This window comes from Ictalurus furcatus, chromosome 3 (assembly GCF_023375685.1).
Source record: "Ictalurus furcatus strain D&B chromosome 3, Billie_1.0, whole genome shotgun sequence".
Lineage (NCBI taxonomy): Eukaryota > Metazoa > Chordata > Actinopteri > Siluriformes > Ictaluridae > Ictalurus > Ictalurus furcatus.
This window is the reverse complement of record NC_071257.1, coordinates 30852316-30869013: the sequence shown is the minus strand read 5'-3', so window position 1 is coordinate 30869013 and position 16698 is coordinate 30852316. Positions and strand designations below refer to the sequence as shown.

The 16698-nt window shown below is 39.2% G+C and overlaps 1 protein-coding gene across 6 annotated transcripts; it reads right to left on the bottom strand.

The window, feature by feature from the left end:
- Window positions 1-80: 80 nt before the first annotated feature.
- On the bottom strand, window positions 81-10591 carry elmod2 (ELMO/CED-12 domain containing 2). 6 transcript variants are annotated; one of them, XM_053622026.1, is made up of 10 exons: window positions 10282-10591; window positions 9962-10014; window positions 8434-8581; window positions 6422-6450; window positions 5618-5715; window positions 5333-5462; window positions 3950-4083; window positions 3729-3797; window positions 3472-3605; window positions 81-2168 (listed from the first exon to the last, which is right to left on the bottom strand). In XM_053622026.1, the coding sequence occupies exons 3-10, from the start codon at window positions 8579-8581 to the stop codon at window positions 1999-2001; spliced, it is 912 nt and encodes a 303-aa protein (XP_053478001.1). In that variant the 5' UTR covers window positions 9962-10014; window positions 10282-10591; the 3' UTR covers window positions 81-1998. The 6 variants fall into 6 exon arrangements, with proteins under 6 accessions (XP_053478001.1, XP_053477998.1, XP_053477997.1 ...); XM_053622023.1 differs by lacking the exon at window positions 9962-10014 and having other exon boundaries at window positions 8434-9678; XM_053622022.1 differs by lacking the exon at window positions 9962-10014 and having other exon boundaries at window positions 10282-10470.
- Between the last annotated feature and the right edge of the window lie 6107 nt (window positions 10592-16698).

The window sequence follows — 16698 nt, the reverse complement described above, 5'->3', positions numbered from 1 at the left end:
CCCTTCCTCCACCTACCTCAACCACATCTTCTGACTTCCAATTTGAACATATTGCAAATATAAAACAACACATATTTAACCATTAATCCATTTATTAACATTAGCCATGTAGCCAGCTGTACAAAGCAACTGTAATACAGGGGACATTAGATACATAAACTCTGCTAAACGCCTATACTTTGTTAAGTTTAGCAGACTTAAAGCAATAGTTTGGCCAAAAATTTTAATTCACGTGTTGCAACATAAATGTAGCCGATCAGATCAGCCAAGAACGTGTTTGGTGTCCACAGGTTGCTTCTTTAAAGTAATGAGGCAAATGTGACGAATATGCAATGAAAGCTAACTCTAAAGTCACTCGTCGTCTCATCCAAGTCGCTCATGTCGCCTGTACAGTAGATTCTCTGGTGGGCGTGGCCTGTCCAGTTTTTTATTTTTTAAGTTCTGTTGAGAACGGTAGTAGCCAAAATGTACAGCATACAGCTCCCTATACAATTTATACACGGCACTTGGGGTATTTAAGTTTGATTTACATTTACAGTTACGTGGCAGATCAGAGACACAAGCCAACTCGCCAGACGCACCGACGATCGCCGCTCCTTCCTTAAAAGCTTTTCTTTTCTTCAAATGTCTCTGTGCACATTTAATATGAAGTCATATAAGAGAAGATGAGATGAAACCACAAGTCTACATTTTCCTTCTATGTTTATGCATCAAACTAATGCACTGGGGACTAACTGCACATACAGTGCATCAGGAAAGTATTCACAGGGCTTCACTTTTTCCACCTTTTGTTATGTTACAGCCTTATTCCAAAGTGGATTAAATTCATTATTTTCCTCAAAATTCTACAATCAATACCCCATAATGACAATGTGAAAGAAGTTTGTTTGAAATCTTTGCAAATTTATTAAAAATAAAAAACAAAAAAAGCGACGCCGTAGTGTTGGTCGGAGGAATCATTCAAGCCAATTCGATTTGGATAATCGGAAATGTTGCTTGCTTCACTGTCGCTGAAATCGTGGCTCCATATCACAATCACATGCCTGTCGCTTGCTAGTGTGGACATCTACAGTTCAGCATCATGTAGGTGTAGATCGTCGCATACTCGCCTCAAATTGTTCAGTATTCAACAGATTTGCTTGGATGCTATTACACTTTATGATGTTGCAGCGAGAAATACATCAGTAGCTCCATCTTGAAGCTGTTTTTTTGTCTTCCTTAGCACATAGTTTGGTGTTACTTGGTGCAAACAATGCCTCAGGTATGAGAACCTAACTCTAAAATGATAACGAAAATGAAAACAATGCTGACACGTAAATTATATCTTCTTTTTTTTTTTCAGGAAAGTGTGGGCACAATGCTAAAATCAGACACTATAAGGTTCCCTTATTTGTTAGCAGACACCTGCAAAGAGTATCCCTGATTTAAAAAAAAATATATAATAATTTTAAGCCAAACTATGACTTTAAAAATAACTCCAGTACCATACAGCATTTTCACTGTTACTGATTACAGAATAACACATCAAATACATAAACAAACCGTTAATGTCGGTTATAAAGCTAGTGTTCGGTAGGGCTAAACGTATTAGCGAACGCATTAAAACATGCAAAAACACATTGAATTGTCCATGTGCAAGACAATTTAACATAAAACAAGTTTCAATTGGATCATATGCGACTTTCCCTATCGTCATAAATATCAAATTCCTGAGATGAACACTTAGGAAACTGACAGGAACCATAAATATAACTCAAATTTCAAGTATTAGGAGAATTGTTAATCATTTTATAGTATGTCCAAAATAAAAATCCTACTAGTAAATAGTGGTGAGAATTCGGCTCTACAGTATAGCATTGTGCTCAGGAAGGATCTTCAGGTTTATAAATCTGCTACTTGTTACTGTGTTTAAAAACAGGAAGCATAGGAGAGGGATGTGCTTCAAAGCTATTATTCAGTCATCTTTTTTGGTTAAATCAGTCACAGAACAAAAGACTCTCAGTCATCTGGGCATTTTTTAGATTCAAGCTTTAAGATGAGGGAGACCTCCGGCTCCAGAAGGAACCCTTTCACCTTGTCGTGGAACTTCTCTCTGTAGATGTTAAACTCCATGATGCTCGCAGGCTTTTCTTCCACCCAGAACTTATCAAACTCGTATGCCAGGTAACCTAAAAAGAAAGAAACAACACAAAAACATCTCGTTTGGAAAGCGGTAGCTCAGTGGTTAGTCGTTCTTGATAAGATCCTCTACCAAATGCCATAAATGTAAATGCGTGTAATATATTTATAGCAATACAGACAATGCTAAAATCCACAAAAGACTCTTTTGAATATTTTTGGATGTTAGCGTTAGTATCAGAATATCATTAAAAAGTTATTATAGCATCACACGGTTCAATTCTCCATCAAAATGCAACAACCTCTTCTGTTTTTTTTTTTTTAAATCAGCAAGCATTTATAAACAGTTATGAAAGTTAAACCTTGGAGTTGAATGCCACTTCAGTGGTATTTAACCTGAAAATTATTCACTGAAGAAAAGAAAAAAAAAAGAAACCCCACACAGATAGTAATCCCTCCATTTTCTATATCGCTTATCCTACAGGGTCACAGGGAACCTGGAGCCTAATCCAGGGCGCATCGGGCACAAGGCGGGGTACACCCTGAACGGGGTGCCAATCCACAGATAGTAATCTTTAAAACAAATTAAGAACAACAAAAATGAATGGAGAATTATACAACGAAGCAATATTTTTTTCCTCTAAGCAGACACTATTTTGGGGGATATAGTGCATTTAATAATTGATCAAATACGCTCATTTTTATCCCAGCTCTGTCTTAATCCATTTTTAGAGAGAATACCTCCAGCACGGCATCACCAAAATGGCTATTAATAATTTTTGGCCTCCTGATTAGCAGTCTATCATGCAGTATACAGAAGATGGGTTGAATTCAAAAATGTAATATTACTGTTTTGACTGCTTTTCCGTCGAATAGTGTACATAATCGCGGCGCACAGAAAAGTAATCACTCGGGGTGTTTGGTTGTAATCATGGCAAAAACATTTGTGAGTTAAAAAAATAAACCTTACAATAAACGTAACTTTTTAAAAAGACATAAATGGCATAATGTAGCTGCCCTTTTTTTTGCTTTTGTGTCCTGGGTAAACGTGTTGAATTCCTAGCGCAAGACTAGGACTCACTCAGGGAGACTACTAGTGAGACTGCACCCCCTCTAGTGAATAAATTATGAATCGCTTAATGAATGAAGCACACCTTGTTTACTGAGGGTGAGCTGTAGTCATGCATTATATTTAATTATTTCTTTTTTACTTTATCTTGTAATCTAATGTCCCATTGAGAAGTGCTTACATCCCCCACAATCCCCCCCACGGACCGCAAAAACCACTGGGTCACGCGTATGTAGAAGTGTATGTAAGACAAGTAGGGTTTAAAGGTTAATAAGCTAACTCACAGTAAAGCTGGTGGAAGTGGTGCATGTGCGGTTTCCCTGCCACAGTGTTGTAGAAGTGAGGCTTCAAAGCACCGCTCCTCAGTAAACTGTAGGCCATCTCAGTCAGGTTAATACCCACTATGGCGTACGAGTACCTGTGTGGAGAAACACACCAACCGTTAGAATGTAATATTTCATTGAAGTCTGAAAGAAAACAACACATGTTAGGGGAGAGCCTTTAATGTAATTAAATAGGTAAAAGACTAAAAATGATTTACCCCAGAGAGGGATGATTGGCATGGGACAGGACGTGCCATGCTGCTTTATTGTAGTTCTCACTGAAAAACCTTTTTTGACCAAACACACACACACACACACACACAAAAGCGTTCTCAACAGCACCAAAAACAACCGTGTATAAATCAGTTAAGTTCAGTTTGATTATTATTATTACTATTATTATTATTAACACAGATATTTCTGATGTTCTGAGACTTACACAAGGTTTACCAGGCCAAGCATGCCCATCCCTCTGAAGTCAGTCTTTGGGTCGTCACCTTGAAACCCGATGTCGCCCCACTGCTTGGTGACTCGAGATTCCAGCTTAACGGACGGCATCAGCAAATCCCACAACTAAGCCAGAAATCATTAAAACAACAATGTGGTTTGTTTTGGTATTGTTAGTTCATCTTCTCAAATCACTTAAAATATTCGAAATGTTCTTTTATTTACGTAATCTCCCATCTAAACGCCATGGTTTTCCCACCTCTGAACCTCTTCTGATTTTTAACCCCTTCAGAGATGGTCATGGTAACACACTATCGTGGAGTTAATTATTTTTAAGTGGCAATTACTTACTTTTCATTCATTAAACAGCACGTATTCTCTGCATACAGTTCAGTTTAACGTCGCCACAAGTTAGTTCTTATCATCACTTAGTACCGCAGCTGTAAGCAGTTGTTCCCTTTGCATTATCTTATACTCGATGTGTAACTTTACATTTCTAATGTATTTCTCCTGATTTCAGCCCAAATTTATGAACGCGATAAAAAAAATATATAACTGCAACAGATTTTTGAGTCAAGAGGAACAGGACAGTTGACCAACGTTTTAAGTCATTTCTCTTTTTCAACTGCACAATTAACAAATATATTAATTGCTGTTACATAAAAACTGATTCTTTTTATTGAGAGTTACTATGATTTTTGGTTTTTTATTTCCATCTACACTACCGGTCAAAAGTTTTTGTTTTTTCACCCTTTTTTTTTTTGTCACAAGACCGAGGCTCACAAATTCACAGGTCAAACATCACCTGGATAAATGCACTCCATACTCCAAGTAACCACTTCGAGAAGCAAATGCAGGTCTTGTGTCCCTGATCCTTTTCGGCTTCTCTTTCAGGTGAATTTTATTCGTGTTTGGTCTGACTGCTGCTAGGGCTGGGCGATATGTCAATATAATATTGCTATGGCGATAAATGACTTCACGATACACTTTTCTGAGATACCGTTGGTATGGTGATGTGTGTGTGTTTTTTTTTAATAATTACAAAATAAATGGTACTGACCAGATGCCATTGATTTGACTTTTTTTTTTAACATAATCTTTGACTTTGTAGGCATTAAAGTAAAGAATCATAAAACACAGTTTAACTTTTATTTTACTACTGTTTTACCTCCGGTTTGTTAACTAAATTATATATTGTGATACACATTATGTATCATAGAAATGCCCTCGAGTATCGTGATATAATATTTCTGTCATATCGCCCAGCCCTAGCTGCTGCTCTATCTGAGAAATCCTGCATCGCCGTAGAAAGGGAGGGAAAATTCATAGTAATGAATCTGACTGAAGGGTAATAAGAATCTCAAAAATCACACACCTTAAGAAGCATTTTCTCATGTTCTTCATTTTCCGAGTCAAACGTCACTTTTCTTAGCTCTTCAACTGTCGTGAACAGGGTGTTGTAGCCACTTATTTGTATGAGGCACTGATGAAGATTCACCTTAAACCTTCAATTGAAATAACAATGAATATCACGACAAGAGCGTCAATAAATCACTAACACTATGGTGGATTTTGAAAACAACGTTAACACCAAAGCGTGACTGAAACTATTTACGCTCTCTGTGTCTCTGAAAACGAGATCTATTGTCGTCACACTTACTTGGGATCTTTCTGCTCTTTGATATTCTTCTCTTTCACGATTTGTGTCACACAGCCCTCCACTGCATCTTCCTTCACATCCACAGCATCTTGCAGCACCTGAACAATACAAGGCATTTAATACAGTCTGAGAGAAGAAGTCACTCATACTGCGTTATAATCAGCATTACAACATGATGTTGCAGGGCTAATGTTCAGTATTCAGAATGGACTAACAAGTTCATATGCAAATCAAATTTAATTTAGGCTTTTTTTCGCCAAAAATTAAAAAGGTAAGAATCTTTACGTACTTCAGAGGAACTTTTTAGGTAATGTCTGAAAACTTCATTACAATTGTTAAATAACAAAAAATGAAAAGATGAACCGGTCCTACCCTACAATCGCACGACTTATTAATAAAATGCAATATTCATTAATAAGTTACATTTACAGATCGGTTTTAGTTTATTTTTTCCCCTCTGCTGAGAGATATAAATGTCATCTTTGAACCAAATTATCACTTATTTTGTGATAAGATTACATGTCTTTCTTTAATCCAAGCACATTTTCCAGGCAACTTATAAAAAAATAAATAAAATTAAACAATAATAAAAAAAAAGCAGCACTGGGAACATCATCCTTGTACACTAGCTAACCTGAAGAAAAAAACAAACAGAATAAACAGAATTTTAGACCCCGGGTTAGCCTTGACTAAGCCTAATGAGGCTCTAGCTTGAAACTGAATTTATTTATTACGCCGTTCTGTCTTGATCCGTTTTAAATAAAGCATCAATAAGTGATGTCACGGTGGAGAAATATATCTCACCTTGTTTTTTGAAGATTTCAAGGAGTTCTCTGAAATGAGAAAAAATACAGAGATCAAATTCTTCCTCGTTATTAATACAACTGACACGGAGATATACGCCAAGTCGTTATGCATATAAAGTACAGCAAACATGCATATATGAAAATATAATACAAAATATTTGCATCCAAAATTTTAAAACAAAATTGACTAATGAGATGCTGCAGTTTTCTTGATAAGAGAAATTGCTGAAAATATCTGGGTACGTCAATGATATTTGGTCATGCTTTTATGTATTGTATGATATTAGAATTAGAAATCCAGATGTTAAATTAAAACAAGCCTGAAGGATAGTACACTATATCTCCAAAAGTTTGTGGACACCTGACCATCACACCCATATGTGGGTCTTCCCTAAACTGTTGCCACAAAGCTGAAAGCACACAATTGTACAGAATGTCTCTGTGGGCTGTAGTAATGAACTTTTGTTTCACCTGTTCCATCATGACAATACCCCTGTGCACAAAGCGAGCTCCATGAAGACATGGTTCGCCCAGGTTGGAGTAGAAGAACTCGAGTGTCCTGCACAGAGCCCTGACCTCAACCTCACAGATCACATTTGGGATGAACTGGAACACCGACTGCAACCCTGACCTCCTCAACATCCCAACACCAGTGTCTGATCTCACTAACGCTCTTGTAGCTGAATGATCACAAATCCCCATAACCATGCTCCAAAATCTAGTGGAAAGCCTTCCCAGAAGAGTGAGCTTATAATAACAGCAAAGAGTGGACTAAATCTGGAATGGGATGCTCAAAAAGCACAGATGGGTGAGATGGTCAGGTGTCCACAAACTTTTGGCAAAAACCAACGTTTTTTTGTAGTCGCTGTGACTTTTATTAAGAAGTTCTCTGTTCTCAGACACCAGTGATAACAAGGACTCAATATCCATTCTCTTCTCTCTTCCATAATATTCTTCTTGTGTGTTTACGCTGGTTTTCAAAACAGCTTTCTGTGTTATAGTGTCACCAACCTCGCCCTTTTGGGCAACAGCAGCGGCTCGGGGCATGTGATCTAAAGCTCAGATCTAACTGGACAGCCCGTTTCATCACGAGACGACGGGGGAAAAAAATCCACACGCTGGTCGGAAAAAAAATCTTGCTTTATTGCGTCGGTTGTGAATAGCTCCACAAGGGTGTACTGTTTCGATTCAAGAGCGTCATCCATTCGCGTCGCTTAATCATGCTCGGTGTGAAAGGACCTTGAGCATGAAAGTTAAAGCTTTGGAAGGTGATCTGTTTGAGCAGAGTGTACAAATGAGGGGGTGAGAGCTGGACGGACTAAAGCGCCGCTGCATCGCTCTCTTTAGGTAGAGATGAAGTGAGGGCTAAATCCCAGCTGCATCTGCATCACTACCTGCAGGTAGTCAAATAGCATTGAAGGTGATGTAGGAAACCATTAACCAAAGTGAAAGTACAACAATTTTGAGGGAATGAAATTTAAACTAAAAATGTCAAGTTTATTATAAATTAAATAAATGGACGCTGATGATGATTATAAAGATTAATACACCTGTCAACCATAACATTAAAACCACTGACAGGTGAAGTGAATAACTATCTCATTACATTGAATGGTGAATAAGTATCTTGTGATTATCTCGTCACAGTGGCACCTGTAAAGGGGTGGGATATATTAGACAGCAAGTGAACAGTCAGTTCTCAAAGTTGATGTGTTGGAAGCAGGAAAAAAGGGCAAGCGTAAAGATCTGAGTGACTCTGACAAGGGGCAAATGGTGATGTCTAGACGACTGGGTCTCCAAAACTGCAGGTACCTTCCAAAAGTGGTCCAAAGAAGGACAACCGGTGAACTGGCAACATGGTCAAGGGCGCCCAAGGCTCATTGCTGAGTGAAGGCTAGCCCGTCTGGTCCGATCTGATTTTTAACGTTATGGCTGTTCAGTGTATGTGAGTGGTTCAGGGTGACGTTATAACAGTGTATTTACAGCTCAATATCTCACAGTGAGCCTCACCGATCCGTGTGGTCCTTGGTGCCCCAGGCTCATATCCGTGGCAGATCCGCTGCAGCTCGCATTTTCCAGTGATTTGTCTGAGAAACCATTTAAACCAGAACCGCAGAAAGGAGGTATACAGGTACTGCCAGATAGACCCCAACATCATCTTTAACACACACACACACACACAAACCTCAAAAAGGATAATCAGTCATGAAGAGCAAAGCTGTGTTACAGTTTTGTTTTTTTACAATCGCTAGGACCCATTTCTCAATACCCAAGTCACGTTTTCAAAACTCTTGAACACGGTGAGCACAACAGAGGAGTACGTATGCGAGAGGAAGATCAAGAGCTGTAATCTCAGATGAGATTAGGGTTACCGTAATTGATCATGTAATAAATCATGGTCTATCGATGAGAGAGGCTGGCGTGAGAGTGCCGCCAAAGGTGTAACGCTCAACAGTGGCATCTATTGTAAGGATTTTCTGGCAAAACAACAGGTAAAATGCGCGTTCTGAAAGGACGAGTGACTGAACATCACCCAGGATTCGAACCCAAGGCAACAGCATACCAGTCGAGAACTCTATCGCCTCCCCAACACACTTCCTTGTTTGACAAACAATTATAAATTGTTTATAATTGGTTATAATTCATCAACGCTTGTCTGAATCGCTGTCAAAGTTGTTTCAGATCAACACCTACAAGTGACCACTAGGTGTCACCGTGGAGACAAGTATGGGATTGTTGTGACACAATATGTTGCATTTGCTTCAACTGTTTTTGTTCCACGAAGCCTCGCTCTGCCCACCGCTAATAAACAATACATCAAGTTCAATTAATAGGTTATTACCGTACATAAAGTATGTATTAAATGGCACAATACAGAGCCATTCGTTAAGGAAAATCCTCACTTCCTCAGTGCATATTTAGTATCGGCTCGGCTGGAACCTCAACCGAGGTGGTACTAAATAAAGGTACCAGGTACTATCCACAGTGGAAAACACCAATAACCGAGCAGATTCGAGTCGAGCCGAGTCGAACTGTGCGGTGGAAAAGTGCCATAAATTTCCCCTAGGTGTGTGTGTACATGATGCCCTATGATGGACTGATGTCCCATCCAGGTTATATTCCTGCCTCATGCAACCCTGAGCAAGATAAAGCGCTTCCTGGAGATGGATGGATGGATGGATGGATGGATGAACAAATGAATGAACGAGCTAAAAATCCCAATCCTGCTACTTATTTAGGAGCAAAATGCAGCCGCTGTGAGGAAAGAAAACGAGATTATTACCTGGGATAGGTTAAGACATTAAGATGACATATTAAAAGCATGTTTTGTCAGATTCAATGTTGAAAAATGATTTTAAAAATGTAAAAAAATTTAGGATGGGACCTCAATCATGGACTCACCCCCCTCCCCGTCCCTCCCCGTCCCCGTTTGACCTACAGTAACAAGTACACATGTAAACAGCTCATCAGTCCTACAAATTAAATCAACTTGATTAAAGAGTATCTTGACTAATTTAATCATTTATTAGAAGTTTACCTTGGCTGTGTCCCAAATCCCAATAAGTGTAGTGCACTTATATAGGTAGCTAGCTAGTGTTTGGGAGTCAAATGCACAAAACAAAGTAGTGGAAACAAAGTTAAACTTATTACCTAACTTATTACCTAACCTACTTAGAAATTAGAAGTAAGTACTAATGAGAGACAAGTCCAAAAGTGCTCCAGTTAGCTAGCTAGCTAACAAGCTAAGTGACTCAAACAGGTTGTCAGTAGTTACCACTATAGACAGTTAGCTTAGTTTGCTAGCTAGCCGGTCACCAATATATTGTGAAAAGTATCTGTTTGTTTGTTTTTTCTTACGCCACTGCTTCTGGAAGAGGAAATTAATCCTTGGAAAACTTCAGTTTAAGTTTAAGTCACGGTGAAAAAGGAAAAATAATCCGTGTTTAATTCGGAGTTAGCGAAAATGCTAACTGGCGTAAAACCAACTGTCTGAACTGTATTCTGTCCTGACTCAATGGCCCGATCCTAACTGTGTGTCAATAGTAATATCTAGTGCACTAGATAGGGTCTAGAATCCACTAGTGTGACGTCAGTGTAGTCTCCCTATGTATGCACTACAAACCTATTTGGAACGCATTCAAGCGTTTATAGCGCACGCGCGGAAAATTTATTACCGTCCATTTTAAAGGCGAGACGGATTTTCGGCCACAAGATGGCGGCAGTTCACTGCAAATACATTAAACTAACGGCGTTGTAATAAACGTTGTGGTTGATGTCTCTTTCCAGTTTTTGACCACTTATACACCATTACAAATGGCCTCATCGTGTCAGAAAATATCCACTATAAGAATAATAGTGACTATTTTTTCCATTTTAAAAGGAACACCTGTACATCATGCAGTTACCCAGTCAGCCAATCATGTGGCAGAAGAGCAACGCATCAAATCATGCAGCTAGAGGTCAAGAACTTCACATCAAACATCTCAATGGGGGGAAATATCATGTGATGGCATGGGAGTTGGTGCTAGATGGGCTGGTTTGAGTATTTCAGAAACTGGGGTTTTGTCCGGGGTTGGTTTTTTTTAACGCACATCAATCTCTAGAGTTTATACAGAACAGTGAGGAAAAACAAAAAAGTTTAGCATTGAGGAGCCATTTGAGCAGGTGTATCACATAACCAGTGAATGCAGCTAGTTTGGTTTGAATGCAAATTGAATACTCTTCAGTAAACACTTAAACAAGCACTAAATCTTGATTTAGTGATCTAAATTATTTATTAAATAATGATATATATCTTATATATTTATTATATAGGGCGCACAGTGGCTTAGTGATTAGCATGTTCGACTCACACCGCCAGGGTCGGGGGTTCGATTCCCGTCGTGGACCTGTGTGTGTGGCATTTGCATGTTCTCCCCGTGCTGCGGGGGTTTCCTCCGGGTACTCCGGTTTCGTCCCCCATGGTAGGCTGATTGGCATGTCCATAGTGTATGAATGGGTGCACAAATGGGTGTGTGAATGTGCCCTACGATGGACTGGCACCCTGTCCAGGGTGTACCCCGCTTTGTGCCCCATGCTCCCTGGGATGTGCTCTAGGTTCCCGGCGACCCTGAAGGATGAACGGTATAGAAAATGGATGGATCAATATATTTATTATATAAGAGCCTTACGATATTCCTTAACGTATTTCTGTATGTCACTCTGGGTAAGAATGTCTGTTTAATGTTGCAAATGAAATTAAACGAAATGACAACTTATTTAAAGATAATACATTTCTAAAAAGCCTAATAAGAGTCCCAGGTTTTTATTGTGCTGGCATGCACAGGTACAGCATTGTATAGCTTGTACAGGTCTTATGTCAGTACTGAGGTCCGGAGGAGAAGTTATGCAGCGCAGCCTACACTATTTTCTGCAGAATACAGTAAACCCTTTTCATGTGATTCTAAAGACTGCAGTGCATCATGGGAGGAGCAACTCCTGCAAATCATTCATTCTCCTTCATCATCTCAGTTGGGATTCCTTAAAGGCAGAGGTCATCAGTCCAAACTGCTCTCTCTCTCTCTCTCTCTCTCTCTCTCATGGACACACACACACACACACACACACACACACACACACACACACACACAGGAAACTATCCTCTATCTCCCTTTAGTGTTGAGAGTTTACCCTGTGACCTTGTGTGAATATGTGTGTGTGTGTGTGTGTGTATGTGTGTGTGTATGTGTGTGTGTGTGTGTGTGTGTGTGTGTGTGAAGTTAACTGTGTAGTTTATGGGAAATTTTAATTTCATATCAGCTAAGAAAAATCAGCATTACACAAATCAAATGCATCTTAATTGCAGCCTGTTCAGTCTGCAATACAATGCCTTTATAAGTGTATAAACACACAGCCATGTTAGATAGCTCGTACTTATGGTTATTTAGATAGACATATTTAAATTAAGTAGAAACAATTAAAGAGCAATAATTGTTTATATATGTCAGGACACAATAAAACCATGATGGAGAAATGTTTAATAGAAAACCATTAGACAATATTTAGACTATTTTTATGTGCTATTTTAGCTCAATTCAATAAGCATAATCTTGTATGGGGGTGATCACACAGCCAGGAAGTGCTTTAACTGTAAAATAAATTCCATGGGTCCCCTCGGTAGAGAACATACTCAAAATATTCATATATTAAGCTCTTTATTTAAATGTTTACAGCAATATTCTGGCTATTTATTGGTGCCAACATGCTTTTTATTCCTGAACTTTACATCAACAGAACACATTAGGACCAAGTTGGCATTATTTATAGGATACATGTTTTTGGAGCTTTGGACTAAATCCATAAATTCCAGTCAAAGAGGCCTAATAACTATAAGAAACCAATGATAAATAATAAACTTGATAAGAGTGGGTTACGATTTCCACTAATGTAACGCACGCAATAAGAAAAAAAAGGAATGGCTATGGATCCCTGCGTTCTCACAAATAAAGCAAAAAGAGTTAACTTAGCGTTTAAAGCTTTAAGGGTACATTAGGTTCTTAAGTGGTACTATTATTCATTCATTCATTCGTTTACGTTTACATTTATGGCATTTGGCAGAAGCCCTTACCCAGAGCGACTTACAGAAGAGCTTTGAAGTCTCTATCAATAAATACATCCTGATTCTGCTTCACTAGGTCACAAACTAAGAGGGCTATCAGTCTAAACAACCCTGCTGTGGAGGTAGTTCATCTTCAGTAAGTGCTTTATTTTGGCCAGGGTTGTCGTGGATCCACAGTCTATTCTGGGAACGCTGAGCGTGAGGCGGAATACCCTGTGAATGGGACACACACCTGTGCAGACTTAGGGGCAATTTAGGGTAAACACCTTGCCCACCAGCATGCTTTTTGGGAGGTGGGAAGAAACTGGAGAACTCCGAGGAAACCCACACAGACACGGTAGAACGTGCGGAACTCCACAGCGGCGCTCAGGGGACCGTGAAGCTGTGAGATTGCAATTATTTTAAAAGATTAATGCGGCATAATAAAGATGTACTTTTGATGATAATTACCCCCCCCCCCCACCCCACCTTAGAGGAAATGAGGGCAGTTTGATACCTTCATTTCTGAGAGTGTGAGGGTTCCCAAGTACCACTCCGATAACCACTGCTCATGTGTAGTTACAATTTTAAGATACCATTTAAAATATGATCAGACGATCTAATTTCAAGCCCACTTGCTAGTTCAACAACCACAAAGCGACTATCATTTAAATTAGGGGCGTTTCCAGCTGCAGAGCATTTTCCAGAGGATCTGGCCAATCAACGAGCCGCGTTTGGCCTAATTAGCATATTCTCCGCTCCGGAGGGCGTGGCTTCGCGCAGCTGCTTCCGTGCGGCTGAAATCCTTCCATTGATATTCAGCCCAGTGTCCTATATGTGAGAAGAGCAGAAACACACACACACACACACACACACACACACACACACACACACACACAGCGCAGTGTGCAACCCTGAGCATGATGTGAGACTGAGACAAAGACAAGAGCAGGTAGGATTTCTTTTTCTTTCTTCTTCATGCACGTGCTTTCGCCTAGATTCTCCTAATAATGAATTTAATGACAAGGTCATCCATAGCACTCCCTTCCCACTGACCACTGCTTTGATCCATTTCATTAGAAACACTGGCGCAATGAATGTGCTGTGTAAACAGGAGGAGCAGGACAAATCCGTCCTAGTTTGTCTCTTAGTCTTTATCCCATGATGCACTCATGATCCCATGAACTGACAGGTGATGCTGAGTGTTTTTATTCACCTCTACTCATTTGGGTCTAATTAACCAGTTCATTTTCAACTTCAGTGCTTCAGTGTGACCTGCATACAAGATCTGAGTGCTGGATCCAAATTTAACCAGCCTCAATTTAGTCCTGTCTTTGCTGCTCATTGACTTATTAAATGATATAGCTTCATAATAACTCATATCAATGCATATTAATGTCATTATTAACATGCATGAGATTTTTGGAGCACGTTGCACTGGATTGCTCCAACACTATATTTTTCAGTTTTAATTCATCACGGGATATTTCACATTACAGTTTCAATATGAGACCCAGACGCCACATTTCACACAACCTCCTTTCTTTCAGGCAGTCCGTAGAGAGAGAGAGAGAGAGAGAGAGAGAGAGAGAGAGAGTGTGTGTGTGTGTGTGTGTGTGTGTGTGTGTCCTACAACATCCCCAAATTGTCTTCAAAAATCGGCATTATAAAAGTGGTGTCTCTTTTTTCAGGGGATGAAATACATTGCTCAAATGCACTTCCTTACCTGGCCATTTTTGATTCACCATTTATCATGATGTAAAACTGAGTTAAAGATGATCATGATGCAGGCATTTTACTCTTTATGTACACTTTTGGTCATCATTTTCCCAAAAGCACATAACAGCTCTTACCAAGCGTGCAGTTTATTTCTGTATTTCCGCCAGAGGTAAAAGGAAAAAAAAAAAAAAAAACCCCGCATCAATCATTATAAACTTGGTGCAGTGATGTTTATTATTTACATGCAGCCTGTATTCTGGCCAAGACATCAGGCAGCCTGCCAAAGTTTTAGGCATTACTGAATAAGAAGCTCTCTAATGGGACGAATTTAATAACTACATGGACAAAACAGTGCAGTGTGTCTCAAGTGAGGTTCACTGCTTGGATATGGTGTGATAAACGGGGAAAAAACCCACTTAATTATGGTGTAATTGGCTTGTTTTACAGTCCTGTGGGTGTATTTGTGTGATAGATGCAGAATTTTTTAATCTGTCAGGTCTCCAGGGCTTTGTCTTGTCCAAGATTTATTGCAAAATCACAGAGGAATATCCTGATGCTAAACAATTCCTGTCAAGATTCAATACATGATGCCAAATATCCAGTACATTCTTGCTAGCATCACTATTATGATATAGCAGGAAACAATGACTATATTATCGTGTATCATGTCACTCCAATGTAGCTTAAACCAAGCCGGGTTAATGTCTAATGTCTAATGTTAAGTTTAGGTTAGCGGTTCTTAACCTTTTTGTCAGTTTGACCCACTTTTAAGAATGACACCCCCCCGTCAGCCCGAAAGATCAGCACCACCCCCACCCAGTGTTTCGTACTACCTGCTCAGTGGGATGGTTGGGCTTTGATAGAGTATACGAGGCGATCCAGTCCGTAGGGCTGAGGAAAAGACGCGAACTATCTTCAACCATGAGTTTGGCTCTATACTTGTTCTTCAGGTAGACCGGCGCTGGAAAAACAGCCTCACAGAGATAGGTCGATGCAAATGGGAGAGTTTTTCTCTATGCCATTTCATTCAGTTCTTGGTATTTGGCGTGGATGGATATCACAACCCCCAGGTTAAGTCTAATTAATTTGTGGTTTGTTTTTCCTTAATAAATTCTTTCTGAAGGAGAAAAATGCTTATATCAATTAATTCTTCTTAAAACATAGTAAATGAAACTCCTTTTGTTATCTTTTAATGATCTTTTTGTCTTGTCAGGGCCTTCGTGAGTGTTTATGTCTTCTCGAGTTGTTATGTCTAGCAGTGCTGTTGCTTTGGGCTGAGAAAAACTGCAGAGAATGTATTTCTTTGTCTTCACTCCTCAGATTGTCCACCATCTTGACCTATTGCAGTCTGTAGTTTGAACCATAATTGGTGTGTGTGTGTGTGTGTGTGTGTGTGTTGCTGTGACATCTACAGTGATGAATCTTACAACTAAACTCAATGATTAAACTCGATCATAAACTTTAAACTGGAATTGGGGCTATCCAATGCGGATATCTGAAAAACATTGAGTAATGACCCAGTCGGTTAGAAATAGTAGTTTCCTTATGGAGCTGTTAGGTTTGAACTCATTTTTTTTCCTCAGCTGTTTGTATTCTCATTTAATATTGTCATTCAGATATCCAGACAAGATGCTACAGCACTACAAATCTCTCATGATTTTCTCTTTCTGAGTCTTTTTCATAAAAATGCTTGCACTGTTAGAAAACATCCCCTTTGGGGAAACCATTAAGGTGTTTTTCCTATCAGAGAAGCTTCTAAGTAAAATCGGAAACCCCATAACTATCTAAAGAGTCTTTGAAGAACTCGTTTTGCTATATGAGCTTGTCCATAGATAAAAAGCAAAAACATTAATCAGTTGGATAATTCTTTGATGTAGATATCATACTGTATATGGTTGAAACTTCTGGTGTTTTTATTATATATTAATTTACTACAATATGTCTAAATTTTGTGTGTAAATTCCATTCTTCCAGGATAG